This window comes from Coregonus clupeaformis, chromosome 7, assembly GCF_020615455.1.
Source record: "Coregonus clupeaformis isolate EN_2021a chromosome 7, ASM2061545v1, whole genome shotgun sequence".
NCBI classification, from domain to species: Eukaryota; Metazoa; Chordata; class Actinopteri; order Salmoniformes; family Salmonidae; genus Coregonus; species Coregonus clupeaformis.
The window spans coordinates 47,737,612-47,755,019 of NC_059198.1; the positions used below are offsets into that span (position 1 = coordinate 47,737,612).

General features: G+C 42.4%; 1 protein-coding gene across 3 annotated transcripts in view; it reads right to left on the reverse strand.

The window, feature by feature from the left end:
- Positions 1-17,408, reverse strand: part of LOC121569813 (cadherin-18-like) — a 346,107-nt gene that overhangs the window by 138,530 nt on the left and 190,169 nt on the right. For all 3 annotated transcript variants that reach the window (XM_041881031.2, XM_041881032.1, XM_041881033.2), the window contains one exon: positions 3,278-3,861. In XM_041881031.2, the coding sequence (XP_041736965.1) occupies positions 3,278-3,514 (237 nt within the window). In that variant the 5' untranslated portion in view covers positions 3,515-3,861. The remainder of the gene's footprint in view (positions 1-3,277; positions 3,862-17,408) is intronic.

Below are 17,408 nucleotides of genomic sequence, written 5' to 3' on the forward strand. Positions count from 1 at the left end.
GAAGGTTCGAGTTGCCAAACGTCAGCCTCGAAACCTTAATGACTTGGAGAAGATCTACAAAGAGGAGTGGGACAAAATCCCTCCTGAGATGTGTGCAATCCTGGTGGCCAACTACAAGAAACGTCTGACCTCTGTGATTGCCAAAAAGGGTTTTGCCACCAAGTACTAAGTCATGTTTTGCAGAGGGGTCAAATACTTATTTCCCTCATTAAAATGCAAATCAATTTAGAAAATTTTTGACATGCATTTTTCTGGATTTTTTTGTTGTTATTCTGTCTCTCACTGTTCAAATAAACCTACCATTAAAAGTATAGACTGATCATGTCTTTGTCAGTGGGCAAACGTACAAAATCAGCAGGGGATCAAATACTTTTTTCCCTCACTGTATACTCCGTACTCCGACATTTCTCGTCCTAATATTTATATATTTCTTAATTCCATTATTTTACTTTTAGACTTGTGTGTATTGTTGTGTATTGTTAGATATTACTAACTGTTGGAGCTAGGAACATAAGCATTTCACTACACCCGCAATAATATCTGTTAAACGTGTATGCGTCCAATAAATGTTGATTTAATTTCATTCATGAAGCCTTCATGTACTTTATGTGCTTTTGTAAGTTACATAAATGCTTCAAAATTCACAAAACATTTCCACACAGTCTTTGTCCAACGAACCATGGCAGAGTTAGTGCCTACAAAAAGACACCATTACCAATTCTCTCTGTTCCTACACAGGAAACCTCTCCTTCCTCTCTTCCTTTGCTGCTTGCTAGTGTCTGCAATTTTTTACCAAGCGCAGTGATGAGAACAATATAGTGTTTGAATGTGAATAATGAATCCTCCTCTGTCTTGGCTTAATTAAGGGTCATTCTGTCTCCTGGCCACATTAGGACATGGCACACTAATCCCACAGCCACATAATTAAATGTTGCCAAGTTTCTCTCCTGCCATCAAGATACTTCATCATCTCTCCATCCAAATGTGGCATGTCAAATTAATCTCTAATAATGTGTACGTTTGTTTTTAACGTCCCCGTTATGATACAGGAAGGATTAGCTGTTTTACTGTTTATGTTTGTGTTGCTTTCCTCACCATGTTGTCTGCTTCCAAGATGGCACCATATTCCCTACTTAGAGCACTACTTTTGACCAGGGCCTATGAAGGGGATAAAGTGTGATTTGGCACGCACAAATAACTCTCTCTCTAAGGTAGAGGGATGAGGGATGGAACGAACAGTGGCCATTATCTACTCAGCATGATAGAGACAACCAATCAGAGACATCAAAGGATGAGCAGCAGCTGTATTTCATGTTAATATAATCCATGAAAGTAATTATTATTTCATGGAATTAGTGGCAAACTGAAAAACTGCCATTATACAACAATGCAGTTTCAATCAGGATGTTCTCTTCCCTAATACCCTTGTACTACTACAGTTAGTCAGCTGCAATAATAGAGACAGAAGCCCAGAAAACGCTGAGAGAATGTTTTGGTGGCACCTTGGGAATTTTGCAGTTCACTCATGCATTTTATAACATTAGCAATGCCATGTTTCATCAATAAATAACACCTATTAGGATATGTTTTTTACTGGTCTGTCAACACGACTACCCAGGCATATGTGATATAGCCTTGCATCTGTAGCACACGGTTGTCATCCCTGTGATCAAAACAAACAACTTAGTGGTGATGGTGAGTAATAATATTTAGAGGATATTAGAGGGGTTTAGTTGTGTGTTTTTTTCACTCTCTTTCCACCTCTATCTGTTGTCTCTCTGGACTGCTCTTGCTTTTATTTATTTTTATTTTTCATTCCACATCATGTTCCCTCCTCTGTATTGAAATAAAGACATATGCGCATGCAGTCAGAGAGAGAGGAGTGATCCGCCTCCCTCGTTCTCTTTCTTTCTGAGTGTGGTTGAAGGGATTAGCTTCTGCCCGAGTGCCTAGAATAATTATCACTGCAGCGGAGAAACACATTTCCACATTTTAGGAGATAAGGGGGCCATGCAATCTGTAAACTGAGGACATAACCAGTTTCCCGTGGCTTATTTTGTAAGTAACAGAAAAGTCATCACAGCAACCACAGTCCAGACCTACTGGGTTGCTCTTGCCCTCCGAGCACAAGGTTACGACCGCCAGTCATCTCTAGTGCCTGCCTCTCAGTCTTTGTGACATCAATAATGTCTGATGTGACAGTCTGAGCCCATAGCTGGTATGACATGCAGCTCAGACGTACTGTATAAGCCACTAATGGCCCACAGTCACAGTGGATATAAATAAGAGTTATGTGGTCTGTTATTCTTGATAGTTTTTGTTGTTGTTGTTCAGACGAGTCCTGTGAATCTTATGGGCATTGTAGAGCAAAACAGAGAACACCTTAGTGTTCGTGAGGGTCTCAGCTTTCGATGGTGGAGTCATTTTAGTTTGTAGCTCAAACCGCTCAGACTTGACAGACGTTTGTGTGAGAAGACCTGTTCGGAGTAGGGACGCCGGTGTCAGCGACTTGAGACCAGTCTGTCCCGTGAAGCTTGTGAGTGTCGTAGAGCAAACGATACAGACTTTGTGAGAAGACTGATTTCGGGATGTCTCCTGATCTGACAAACACATCTGTAGCTCTGCCACGGCAGTCTTTAGCTTAAACAGACAAATGTTGATGGGTATTTTTTATTATTATACTAATTAGATTTGCCCAAAGTGCTAGACAGACGGTGCAAGGAATCTTGTTAGTTAATCCTGAATAAAACATTACACATTTTCTTCTCTTAACAAAATAAAAACAAGTGAGATTTGTGTGCAACCCCAATGCCACCCTAACCCCTACATAGTGCACTATTTTTGACACGAGCCCTATGGGCTTTGTTCAAAAGTAGTGCACTATATAAGGAAAATTGTGCTATTTGGGATGCACCCTTGGTTTAAACATAATTAGACAGGACAAAAGCACCCGGAATACCAACAAGGCATATCACCTTAACAATAGAATCTGTAACTGCCACAACGCATTTCCAATAGACAAGACAGCCATGCAGAAAAACACACCGTATTCAAAATGGCACACTATTCTCTATTTAGTGCACTACTTTTGTCCAGGGCCCATAGAGCTCTGGTCAAAAGTAGTGCACTATGTAGGACATACAGTAGGGTGTCAGTTGAGACACAGCCAGAGCCAAGTTATCAAGTTTCCCTGGAATGAAATAAGCTGTTGTTTACAAGCATCCAAATTCAAGCCATTAAGTACTGTGAAGTATGGCAAAACAAAACAATACAATACCTTTCCCACATATTGAGTGTCCGGTCCTATGTGTTCTTCTAAAACAAAGAATTGGTTCCAGATCCAACCACGTTTAGGCCTGTGGTGCACTTCCGTCTCGCCATTGGCCAGTTTGGTCTGGTTCTTGGCGATGGGCACTTTGTCTGCAGGGATATGATGGCTAGCCCCATAGCACCTCTGGAGGAAGCAAAGGCAGACCAGTACGTGACAAAGACAGGAGGTGGTGGATAACCTCATGGTGGTGCCTCAGTGTGTTTGTAAATATATCCCAGCGTGCTTTGCGCTACGTGTTAAGGTCCTCCCACCACCGCCGCCGCCACCACCACCGGCCACCGCTGCAGCCTCACGTGGCTGGCGGTTTCGATGGACAGATGAGGGTGGCACTAAAACCAAACTGGGGAAGGCCTGGTCCGTGTAATGGTAGATTCTCTATGGTTCATGGCCTAACCGTCCTTTGAGGAGAATCAAGGCAAGCTTCCTTTACATCATGGAACAGCCAGGGTCTGGAGTAGAAAACGGACGGACGATGACTTTTGTATTTGTATCAGAAACTGGAGTTGATTATGGCGACCATTCTGTGTTTCCTGGAAGAAAGAGAGCGATAGAGGGATTAATTACATTTCATGAGTTTTAACTTCCTTAAATCCCCTCGAGAGAAATTGGACCCGACCATAATAATACTTGACACACAGTGGGCACGCATTTAAAATAGATGACTTTGAAAACAGAAAAGAAGCCTCCATCTCCTCACATCCAGTTCTAAAAACATAAAACACATTTTGGATGTGGTGAGTCTTTAGTTATTCATAGGTTGTCTGTGTCTGTAAGGTCAGAGAGATGGGCTGCACTCTATTTCCTTAATAGTGTGTATAGAATAATAGGGTGTCATGTGGGATGCATCAATGATATTTGCTGAATAAAAGTGCCCAAAGAGTTCTGATGATCCATGTATAAAGCCAGAATGGGGCTATACTGTAGTGACTCACATAGTACATGAGTTGGGCTTTGTAGACATATTAGAAAACAGTTTTCACTCCTTTATTTTACACTGCTGTGCCATACTGTATGAACAGATTAGTTGGTGCCTCGGCAAGCTGAATTATAACCAGGGCAGCAATAAATATATTTGCGGCAATAAGGACAGATATTACGCTACTTAAAGGCATGGCATTTGGAGAGTGAGTTTTGGTAAGCAATGGAAAATGAAAAGGGGAAAACACAGTTCTGCTAAATGGGTTTCTTCTAAATCGAAATTGCATTTTGAATGCAGAATTTACAAAAAATAATATATTTTTTAACTATTTATAATACCCATTTCCTTCCTTTTCTTCCCCTTGTAATTTTGCAGTTGTTGCACATGACATTCATGTTCATGATGGTCAACTGTTAATACATATTTCATATTTCTAAAGAAAACAAGTGTTTCGTTGAAATAATTGTATAATCACATTGAGTGAGTGGAATAAAAAACAGACTACTGGTATGCAGCTAAAAAGTGAGTGGAACTGAATTGTATAGAAGATTCCAAATATATCACTGCAATTCAAATTATGTCGGAGAAGGACGTTTTGCCACTGTCGTGGGAGTCAAGAAACCTACGGAGAGATGTCGTCAGAGAGCCTGCTTCTGCTGCTGGAGCCTACAGTATGTGAGTACTGAATCCTATACTACAAAGGATCTTCCTCCACCATTTCAAAAAATAAGTTTTGACATCCAACTTAACCACAAATCTATTATTTACCAAGTATTACAGTATAATTTTTTGCTGTGGATTATTGAGAGGACAAAAACTTTGATTTGAAGTCTACATAGCTATAAGACCTGACAAGCATCAAAGGCAAACTAGACCTCTATAACCTTACCATCCGTTGCGATGACATAAACAAATTCAGAAATTAGGAATTAATAGTCATAGCTGTCACACTTTGGGGGATAATCAGCAGAATCCCTTTTAAAACATAAAATATATGGATTTAAAATACGCTTAGAAGAATCCTTGACTAATCCCCATGTTTCAAAACCATCACTACATGTAAATGATGCAGCTGGGCTTTAGCTAGTTGTTAATGGTGTGCCCTGCCAGGCAGAGATATAGGGCTCTGGTAAAAAATAGTGCACTATGTAGGGAATAGGGTGCAATTTGGGATGCTGCGACAGAGAGGCAGAGGCTGGTACACATCACCGCGAATTAGGACAGGCCTCTTAAAGGGAGCCAAATATTCAACATCTGTATGTGACATGATTCTCACCTCTAGTCGCCACAGGTATGGTCATGTAAGCTACAATATACTCCCTACGTACGGTGTCCAACTCCTGATAACAACTCATAGTCCTATCAACGTCATAGACCTGTCCAAATATTCAACATCTTTAATCTGTTTGTGACAGGATTCTCCTGTAGTGTCTAGTCTCTACAGGTATGGTCATGTAAGCTATGTTTTACATATTCCACATGCTCAGCACACATCAACAACTCAGTTAATGTCATAAGACATCTCTATCCTTCTTAAAAACAAATCTAAATGTATATTGACAGGAGAAAAGATAGTTTGAGGGTCACATTTTGGTCACTTTATAAAGGGCCTAAATGCTTCGCTAGCACATACTAAGTAAACTAATGATCATGATTGATGAGTTGTTGCAATGATATGTAAATAATACAAGCTTCAGGTTCAATAACTTGATAAGGTCTTTGATGCGTATGTTGAGTGGTTCATCCATAATATACAGGCCAACTTCGGTATCAAACTACTTCCAACTACCCTATGCTAGACTTGCGTGAGCTACCTGTATCCCTATGTTAGATTTGTGTGAGCATGTGTAGGCCTATTCCATTGTTGATAGTTTCAGGCTGGCACCTCCTGTGTTGCTCTTCAATCAATGTGCTAATTGTGTGGTAATCATGCTGATTGGAGGTAAAAATTTGATTTCTGACAGTCATTAAATCAGCAGCAGCTGGATTGTCGGTGGGTACTTTTGGAATATTATTATTTTGAATAGTCATGTTAATATAATAGTTCAATTAAAACATGTAATCGCACCCAGTGAAACGGCACCATATTTCTCTATCCAGATTAACATAAATATGATTGAAAGAAATGATTACTCACAGATGTTTCTCCTTGTAATGTGCTAAATGATGAGGTGAATGGTTAAATACAACAGAGAGAGAGAGAATGAGGGAGGAAGGGAGAGATAGAGAGAACAAGGGGGGACAGGGAGAAAGAGTATGAGAAAGAGGGAATGGAGACGAAGAGGGAGAATGAGACAGACAGATCGAGAAAGAGAGAGAAGGAGAGATGGAGCCTTGTCTTGAGAGAGAGAGAGGCCTCTTGCTGAGTGCACACACACTGCATTCGTTTCATAGCATCAGCCTTGTGCTGATGTCAAACACCAGATAGCGGAGGAGTGGGCAGGTCAAACACATATCACTGTACTGCTGCTCTGTTGTCTGTCCCCGCAGCACACAGGGCGAGGGAGAGAAGGGAAGGTAACAAAAATAAGAGGCTCTTAACTTTACACCTCCCTTAAATTAAAATAAATAAGGATATTTTGTCACCTGTTTTGTAAGGTCTGTTCTCACATAGCCAATATTACGTATTTTATCTACAACCATTGGCAGAAGGAAAGCAGGGATGAGAGAGAGAGAGAGAGAGAGAGAGAGAGAGAGAGAGAGAGAGAGAGAGAGAGAGAGAGAGAGAGAGAGAGAGAGAGAGAGAGAGAGAGAGAGAGAGAGAGAGAGAGAGAGAGAGAGAGAGAGAGAGAGAGAGAGAGAGAGAGAGAGAGATGACAGCAAAACAGGAAAAAGGAGAACTTGAGAGACATTGTAATGCCATTTAGAAATTCCATATGTACAAAATTAGCTTAATCTTCATTGGAAAACATGTATCAATTTGTTTTCAAACAAATCTGCATTTGTATGTATCACAATATGGTGTTAAGGGTTAAGATTATTTTTTATTTTTTATCAGGAGAGAGGACCAGACTTGAATGCAACACTTTAACTAGTTGTCTTGAAAGCAGCTCCTCAACAAACATCAGCTGCAACTCATTGCTAATCAGCCTCCAGACCTGTCCTCACTTTTCTTAATCACCACTACCACCCTACTTAAACCTGACAAACTAACCTTCCTGCTCTCTTTTCTGCAGTGAATGGCGCGGTGTGTTACTAGCCTTATCACGGTTTACTGATCAAGATCTCCGCTCAGCAAGTTGATTGTAATGTTTTGTCGCATGTAACAAATGCTCCCGTCAGGCTCTTTATTATATTCCTCATTCTTCTAATAACACGGAAAGGGCTTTCCCCAAACTGTTGCCAATACATGTACAAAAGTATGTGGACACACATACTGCTCGTCGAACATCTCATTCCAAAATCATGGGCATTAATATGGAGTTGGTCACCCCCCCCCCTTGCTGCTATAACAGCCTTGCAACATTCAGCCTCAAGAGCATTAGTGAGGTCGGACACTGATGTTGGGCAATTAGGCCTGGCTTGCAGTCAAATTTCCAATTCATCCCAAAGGTGCTCTGCAGGCCAGTCAAGTTCTTCCACACCGATCTCGACAAATCATTTCTGTATGGACCTTGGTTTGTGCACGGGGGCATTGTCATGCTGAAACAGGACAGGGCCTTCCCCAAACTGTTGCCACAAAGTTGGAAAAACAGAATCATCTAGAATGTCATTGTACGCTGTAGTGTTAAGATTTCCCTTCACTGGAACTAAGGGGCCTACCCCGAACCATGTAAAACAGCCCCAAACCATTATTCCTCCTCCACCAAACTTTACAGTTGGCACCATGCATTCGGGCAGGTAGTGTTCTGGCATCCGCCAAACCCAGATTTGTCTGTCGGACTGCCAGATGGTGAAGCCCCCCCACTCGTTAATTCAATGATTTGGTTATTTACAGTAGTGGTGCATGGGTAAAGTTACTGGGGAAGCCAAAATCCATATTACTACCTATGGGTTGTGATAATTGCGTTGTTTGCTCTATAACCTGTTAATTCATATGCCTTGCGACCGTGATATATAGGCCTAAAGGCAGAGACAATAAGAAGACACAGTGGCAAAATAAATTCAACCACAGCTTTGTTTTATTACAAAACCGTATAGCAACCTCTGTCCAGTGAAGTCCACAAAGCATATTGCATGTACAGTAACAGACAGTTACATGACCTACAGCATGGTCTTGCAAGTTAAGGTTTCCAACATTTTCAGACCACTAAACAACTATTGATTTAGAACCACAGAGAGTCCTAGGCTACCTGGCTAAAATGCTCGCTAGCCTAACTTCCATTAATAGGCAACGTTAGCTAGTTAACATTAGCCTTCTACATCTAGCTACTGTACATATTGAACTTCCATGCTCTCAGGCAAAGGGCACAACAATGTATGAATTAATGATTGGATCAGAATCGCCATTATAATTATTGGCCAGTACAGAGAATTAAGTAAAACCACAAGTCCAAATCCCTATCTCCATCCATGGCTAATTTAGGAAAGGGCCAATTTTAGCTAGCTGGCTAGCAGCCACCAGAGGACAACACAACGAGATGCAACAATTCAGGTTTTTCTGTCAATTACGTATGCTCTCAATGGGATTTGAAAGCTGGCTTCCCTTGACACTTTTTTTGGGCTCCAGGACCATTTACAGTTGAGCCCGCTCAGTTTAGCTCAACGCTGATTGGCTAATTTTGTAATTAATTTTTTGTCAAGGGAGGCCAAATGCTGGCTGGCTTCCCTTGCCTTCAATGCTATGGGCGGCAACAATGTCATACTCGTTTGGACCAGAAAGTATCAGATACAGTAGATGGCCTTCAAGTAGAGAGACAGAGGGACGCTATTTCGCTCGCTCGGATGCGTTCTCCTGTGAGATACATTAAGCCTCTTTAATTTTGGGGGGGAAGCCTGGTTTCCCTTGGCATCCATGAATACACACCACTGCATTGCGCATGGTGATCTTAGGCTTGTGTGCGGCTTCTCAGTTCTTATGCCGATGTTGCTTCTAGAGGCACATTTTTTTACAGACTATCCACGGCCCTGCTTCGCCGAATACACCACATAAAAGCTGCATACCCCGCTCCTCAGTGGACCCATGGGGCTGTGCCACCAACCATCACATCCGAGTCCTAGCAAATAATCCATCACAGGTACGGTAATTCATTTTTACGTATTTCCTGTTCCATATCATCTGTCTGCCAACTCCGTAGATCTTTTAATATTAGATGTGCTGGCATTCTCACCATTTAGCCGCTAAGTTACACTTTGCCGTTTAGGGCAGGCATCTGTGGTAAGCCTTCTCCCTACAATTCTGTTTTAATTTCCATTCATGTTAAGAGTAATTTTATATATCTCTGCTTGGCACAAGTTTTGTCCAGGGTCAAGTTTGCCACAGTCCATGTGACGGCAGGCCACACATGGTATAATTCATGTCATTGCATGGCGTCCGTCCAGCCATGATTGTTATCTCTCTCTCTCTCATTATTTTGTTATCTTCCTCATGCGCCTTTTCTTCTACTAACCTACTTCACCCTCTCTCCTGTCAGTTGACTATGGCTGCACCCCCCCTGCCGGGACCACCTCCAACCATGTTGCCTACTGCATGATGACACCACTCATCCGAGGGCCACCATGATGACATCCCCTGATGCCTCTACTGCCACATTCATTCCACCACTACCAACTCGGCCTCCAAGCCTCAGATCAGGCCTCAAAGATGTCGACCCAAGCACACAAACCAGCTTCTCTCCCAGCCTCCAAAGATTACAACTTGGTATCCAACACAGCTAAGTCCCTGCAGCTACAGCAGGCCAGGCTTTCTCTCTCCCCCACTCTCACTCATATCTGAACACAGGGGAGAGGGACAGTACCTGTCTCCCTCGCTCTCTCTCTCTGTCTCCTCCACACCGGAAGTACACTCCCTTCATCCAATGGCTGCTCTGGCCCCCCAGGCTCCCTTGCCTCTTGCTACTCCTTTTCCAATGGACCCATGACCGCTACCGTGTCTTTTCTACCTTCACAGCCTCTAGCAGCTCTCCCCCTCTCTGATCCCGCTGACCCTGTGTCCACTACTCCCACGGTGACACACCCTCCCTCTCCACCACTGACGACCTCCACCTATGTTTGGTCCGACTGGTCCTGTGTCCGCCACCCCTACAGTGCCTCACCTTCTCTGCCAGTGACAACTGCTCAGTCAGCTATACAGTGCATTCGGAAAGTATTCAGACCCCTTGACTTTTTCCAAATGTTGTTACATTACAGCTTTATACTAAAATGGATTAAATTATTTGTTTTTCTCATCAATCTACACACAATACCCCATAATGGCAAATGTGTTAAAAATAAAAAACTGAAAAACCTTAAATATATATAAGTATTCAGACCCTTTGCAATTAGACTCGATATTGAACTCCGGTGCATTCTGTTTCCATTGATCATACTTGAGATGTTTCTACAACTTAATTGGAGTTCACCTGTGGTAAATTAAATTGATTGGACATGATTTGGAAAGGCACACACCTGTCTATATAAGGTCCCACAGTTGACAGTGCATGTCAGTGCTCCAAGACAGGATTGTGTAGAGGCACAGATCTGGGGAAGGGCACCAACAAATTTCTGCAGCATTGAAGGTCCCCAAGAACACAGTGGCCTCCATCATTCTTAAATGGAAGAAGTTTGGAACCACCAAGACTTCCTAGAGCTGGCTGCACGGCCAAATTGAGCAATCAGGGGAGAAGGGCCTTGGTCAGGGAGGTGACCAAGAACCCAATGGTCACTCTGACAGAGCTCCAGAGATCCTCTGTGGAGATGGGAGAACCTTTCAGAAGGACAACCATCTCTGCAGCACTCCACCAATCAGGCCTTTATGGTAGAGTGGCCAGATGGAAGCCAATCCTCAGTAAAAGGCACAAGACAGCCCGTTTGGAGTTTGCCAAAAGGCACCCAAAGGACTCACAGAAGATGAGAAAGAAGATTCTCTGGTCTGATGAAACCAAGATTGAACTATTTGGCCTGAATACCAAGCGTCACTTCTGGAGGAAACCTGGCACCATCCCTACGGTGAAGCAAGGTGGTGGCAGCATCATGCTGTGGGGATGTTTTTCAGCAGCAGGGACTGGGAGACTAGTCAGGATCGATGGAAAGATGAACGGATCAAAGTACAGAGAGATCCTTGATGAAAACCTGCTCCAGAGCACTCAGGACCTCGGACTGGTGCAAAGGTTCACCTTCCAAAAGGACAATGACCCTAAGCACACAGCCAAGACAAAGCAGGAGTGGCTTCGGGACAAGTCTCTGAATGTCCTTGAGTGGCCCAGCCAGAGCCCGGACTTGAACCCGATCAAACATCTCTGGAGAGACCTGTAAATAGCTGTGCAGCGACGCTCCCCATCCAACCTGACAGATCTTGAGAGGATCTGCAGAGAGGAATGGGAGAAACTTCCCAAATAAATAAATAGGTCATTTAGCAGACGCTCTTATCCAGAGCAACTTACAGGAGCAATTAGGGTTAAGTGCCTTGCTCAAGGGCACATCGACAGATTTTTCACCTAGTCGGCTCGGGGATTAGAACCAGAGACCTTTCGGTTACTGGCACAATGCTCTTAACCACTAAGCTACCTGCCGCCCAAATACAGGTGTGCCAAGCTTGTAGCGGCATACCCAAGAAGATTTGAGGCTGTAATCGCTGTCAAAGGTGCTTCAACAATGTACTGAGTAAAGGGTCTGAATACTTATGTAAATGTCATAATTCATTTTTTTATTTTTTTTATAAATTAGCAAAAATGTCTAAAAACCTGTTTTTGCTTTGTCATTCAAATCAAATCAAATGTTATTTGTCACATGCGCCGAATACAACAGGTGTAGCCCTTACTGTGAAATGCATACTTACAAGCCCTTAACCAACAATGCAGTTCAAGGAATAGAGTTACAAAAATATTTACTAAATAAACTAAAGTAAAAAAATTCAATAACAAAATAAAAATAAAAAGCAAGACAAGAAAATTACATACAGTAACAATAACGAGGCTATATACAGAGGGTACAGGTACCAAGTCAATGAGCTGGGGTACAGGTTAGTCGAGGTCATTTGTAAAATGGCTATGCATAGATAATAAACAGCAAGTAGAAGCAGTGTAAAAACAATGTAAATAGTCCGGGTGGCCATTTGATTAATTGTTCAGCAGTCTTATGGCTTGGGGGTTGAAGCTGTTAAGTAGCCTTTTGGTCCTAGACTTGGTGCTCCGGTACCGCTTGCTGTGCGGTTGCAGAGAGAACAGTCTATGACTTGGGTGACTGGAGACTTTTCAATATTTTTTGGCCTTTCTCTGACACCGGCTAGTCTAGAGGTCCTGGATGTCAGGAAGCTTGGCCCCAGTGATGTACTGGGCCGTATGCACTACCCTCTGTAGCGCCTCACGGTCAGATGCCGAGCAGTTGTCATACCAGGCGATGATGCAACCGGTCAGGATACTCTCAATGGTGCAGCTGTAGAACCTTTTGAGGATCTGGGGACCCATGCCAAATCTTTTCAGTCTCCTGAGGGGGAAAAGGTGTTGTTGTGCTCTCTTCACAACTGTCTTGGTGTGTTTGGACCATGATAGTTTGTTGGTGATGTTGACACCAAGGAACTTGAAACTCTAGACCCGCTCCACTTCAGCCCCATCGATGTTAATGGAAGCCTGTTCGGCCCTCCTTTTCTTATAGTCCACGATCAGCTCCTTTGTCTTGCTCACATTGAGGGAGAGGTTGTTGTCCTGGCACCACAATACCAGGTCTCTGACCTCCTCCCTATAGGCTATCTCATCGTTGTCGGTTATCAGGCCTACCACTGTTGTGTCGTCAGCAAACTTAATGATAGTGTTGGAGTCGTGCTTGGCCACACAGTCGTGGGTGAACAGGGAGTACAGGAGGGGACTAAGCACGCACCCCTGAGGGGCCCCAGTGCTAAATGACTAAAATGTTAAAAATATTTTGGCAATGAAGCTTGTTATATACTTGCCCAGAGTTGATGAACCATTTTTATGCCTCTGCGTGCAGTTTGAAGGAAGTTGCTAACTAATGTTAGCGCATTTGCTAACTAGCATTAGCGCAATGACTGGAAGAGTATGGGAAACTGCTAGCATGCTAGTAGATACAATAGAATTCCTGTCATTGTGCTAACACTTGTTAAAATTGGCTCGCAAAACTACCTCCGACTTCATTCGTGCTGCATGCAGAGACATCAATGATATCAAGGAGTTTATCTGACTCTGAGGAAATCCCGAAGTATCCCTTTAAACTTGTGAAATAGGAATTGAATGCAAACCAAATCCCACAGTTGTGCCCTAAATAAATAAAGTGAAGCCAGTTCATGCCTACCTTATTTGGCGGTCTTTAAGCTGACCAGTTCTGCTCACACATCCTGCTGCCACTTGATGCTAAAGCTAGTATGCCTTTGTTTCTTTTGCAGCATTGACGCTGCTGCTGTAACTAGCTGTTACGTGCTATGCTGCTGTTTTCTGATATAAAATATTATTTGTGAATGCTCACTAGCTGTGTTTGAACCTCTCCCGTATCGTTCAATATGCTAATGTGACATGTCTGGCTGCTGAGGGGATGTCATTGATTGTGAGGATCAATCCACGTTGTTGCTCTACTGTTGTCAGTCATTAGCGGCTACAACTATCTAAGTAGTAGATCAAATCAAATCAAATCAAATTATATTGGCCACATGTGCCGAATACAACAGGTGTAGACATTACAGTGAAATGCTTACTTACAGCCCTTAACCAACAATGCATTAATTTTTTTATAAAAAAGTAATATACAACAACAACAACAAAAAAGTGTTGAGAAAAAAAGAGCAGAAGTAAAATAAAATAAAATAACAGTAGGGAGGCTATATATACAGGGGAGTACCGGTGCAGAGTTAATGTGCGGGGGCACCGGCTAGATTAGGCTTGAGTATTGTATACTTTGTTTGTTTCCAATGCCAGCTTCGGGCAGACTCCGTGCACTCAGGAAACACACCCCAGCATTCTAAGCTAACAGCTAAAGCGTCTGCTAAATGGCATATTATATTATATTATTATTATTATTTAGCTATTTGATTTTGAATTTTAAAACCCCTCAAGGTATCAAAAAATATATAAAACAAATATTGGATGAAACATTGAATTTGGCATTACTTTTATTAGCCAATAGAAACACATTGAAGAACAGATTCACTACATGGAACAACAGATAGTCCCCAAAAAATATTCTAAAGGAAGTATGTCCTACATCTGAGAGATATAAGAAAGATGAGGTAATTATATATATTTTTTTTCACATGTTTATACCCTTAGTTTACTGCCTAAAATATATCCATATATACAGTGCCTTCTGAAAGTATTCAGACCCCTTGACCTTTTCCACTTTTTGTTAGGTTACAGCCTTTTTTTTATCCCCATCAATCTACACACAATACCCCATAATGACGAAGGAAAAACATTTTGTTTTTTATTGTTACTAATTCATTAAAAATAAAAAACTGAAATACCACATTTATCACAAGTATTCTGACCCTTTGCTCAGTACTTTGTTGAAGCATCTTTGGCAGCGATTACAGCCTTGAATCTTGTTGGGTATGATGCTACAAGCTTGGCACACCTGTATTTGGGGGGTTTCTTCCATTCTTCTCAGCAGATCCTCTCAAGCTCTGTCAGGTTGGATGGGGAGCGTTGCTGCAGAGCTATTTTCAGGTCTCTCCAGAGATGTTCGATCAGGTTCAAGTCCGGGCTCTGGCTGGGCCACTCAAGGACATTCAGAGACTTGTCCCGAAGCCACTCCTGCATCGTCTTGGCTGTGTGCTTAGGGTCGTTGTCCTGTTGGCTGGTGAACGTTCACCCCAGTCTGAGGTCCTGAGCCCTCTGGAGCAGGTTTTCATCAAGGATCTCTCTGTACTTTGATCCGCTCATCTCTGCCTCGATCCTGACTAGTCTCACAGTCCCTGCCGCTGAAAAACATCCCCTCAGCATGATGCTGTCACCATGCTTCACTGTAGGGATGGTGCCAGGTTTCCTCCAGACGTGACGCATGGCATTCTGGCCAAAGAGTTCAATCTTGGTTTCATCAGACCAGAGAATCTTGTTTCTCATGGTCTGAGAGTCTGTAAAGGCCTTTTGGCAAACTCCAAGCAGGCTGTCATGTGCCTTTTACTGAGGAGTGGCTTCCGTCTGGCCACCACCATAAAGGCCTGAGAAAAAAAAATCCAGAAAATCACATTGTAGGATTTTTAATGAATTTATTTGCAAATTATGGTGGAAAATAAGTATTTGGTCACCTACAAAAAAGCAAGATTTCTGGCTCTCACAGACCTGTAACTTCTTCTTTAAGAGGATCCTCTGTCCTCCACTTGTTACCTGTATTAATGGCACCTGTTTGAACTTATCAGTATAAAAGACACCTGTCCACAACCTCAAACAGTCACACTCCAAACTCCACTATGGCCAAGACCAAAGAGCTGTCAAAGGACACCAGGAACAAAATTGTAGACCTGCACCAGGCTGGGAAGACTGAATCTGCAATAGGTAAGCAGCTTGGTTTGAAGAAATCAACTGTGGGAGCAATTATTAGGAAATGGAAGACATACAAGACCACTGATAATCTCCCTCGATCTGGGGCTCCACGCAAGATCTCACCCCGTGGGGTCAAAATGATCACAAGAACGGTGAGCAAAAATCCCAGAACCACACGGGGGACCTAGTGAATGACCTGCAGAGAGCTGGGACCAAAGTAACAAAGCCTACCATCAGTAACACACTACGCCGCCAGGGACTCAAATCCTGCAGTGCCAGACGTGTCCCCCTGCTTAAGCCAGTACATGTCCAGGCCCGTCTGAAGTTTGCTAGATTGCATTTGGATGATCCAGAAGAGGATTGGGAGAATGTCATATGGTCAGATGAAACCAAAATATAACTTTTTGGTAAAAACTCAACTCGTCGTGTTTGGAGGACAAAGAATGCTGAGTTGCATCCAAAGAACACCATACCTACTGTGAAGCATGGGGGTGGAAACATCATGCAGGGACCAGGACGACTGATCCGTGTAAAGGAAAGAATGAATGGGGCCATGTATCGTGATATTTTGAGTGAAAACCTCCTTCCATCAGCAAGGGCATTGAAGATGAAACGTGGCTGGGTCTTTCAGCATGACAATGATCCCAAACACACCGCCCGGGCAACGAAGGAGTGGCTTCGTAAGAAGCATTTCAAGGTTCTGGAGTGGCCTAGCCAGTCTCCAGATCTCAACCCCATAGAAAATCTTTGGAGGGAGTTGAAAGTCTGTGTTGCCCAGCGACAGCCCCAAAACATCACTGCTCTAGAGGAGATCTGCATGGAGGAATGGGCCAAAATACCAGCAACAGTGTGTGAAAACCTTGTGAAGACTTACAGAAAACGTTTGACCTGTGTCATTGCCAACAAAGGGTATATAACAAAGTATTGAGAAACTTTTGTTATTGACCAAATACTTATTTTCCACCATAATTTGCAAATAAATTCATTAAAAATCCTACAATGTGATTTTCTGGATTTTTTCTCCTCATTTTGTCTGTCATAGTTGACGTGTACCTATGATGAAAATTACAGGCCTCTCTCATCTTTAAGTGGGAGAACTTGCACAATTGGTGGCTGACTAAATACTTTTTTTCCCCACTGTAGGCTTTTTGTGCATATTGAAAACTTCTGGGATCTTTTATTTCAGCTTATGAAACATGGGACCAACACTTTACATGTTGTGTTTAGATTTTTGTTCAGTATACTTATGGTTGCGTAGTTAGTGACTTCAGAAAGTATTCATACCCCTTGACTTATTCCAAATTTTTTGGTGTTACAGCCTGAATTCAAAATGTATTACAAATCTTTTATTTCCCTCCCATCTACACACAATACCCCATAATGACAAAGTGAAAACATGTTTTTAGATATTATTGAAAATGAAATTCAGAAATAACTAATTGACATAAGTATTCAGACCCCTGAGTCAATACATCTTAGAATCACCTTTGGAAGCGATTACTGCTGTGAGGCTTTCTGGGTGTCTCTAAGAGCTTTGCATACCTGGATTGTACAATATTTGCACATTATTATTCAAAAAAAAAATATTCAACCT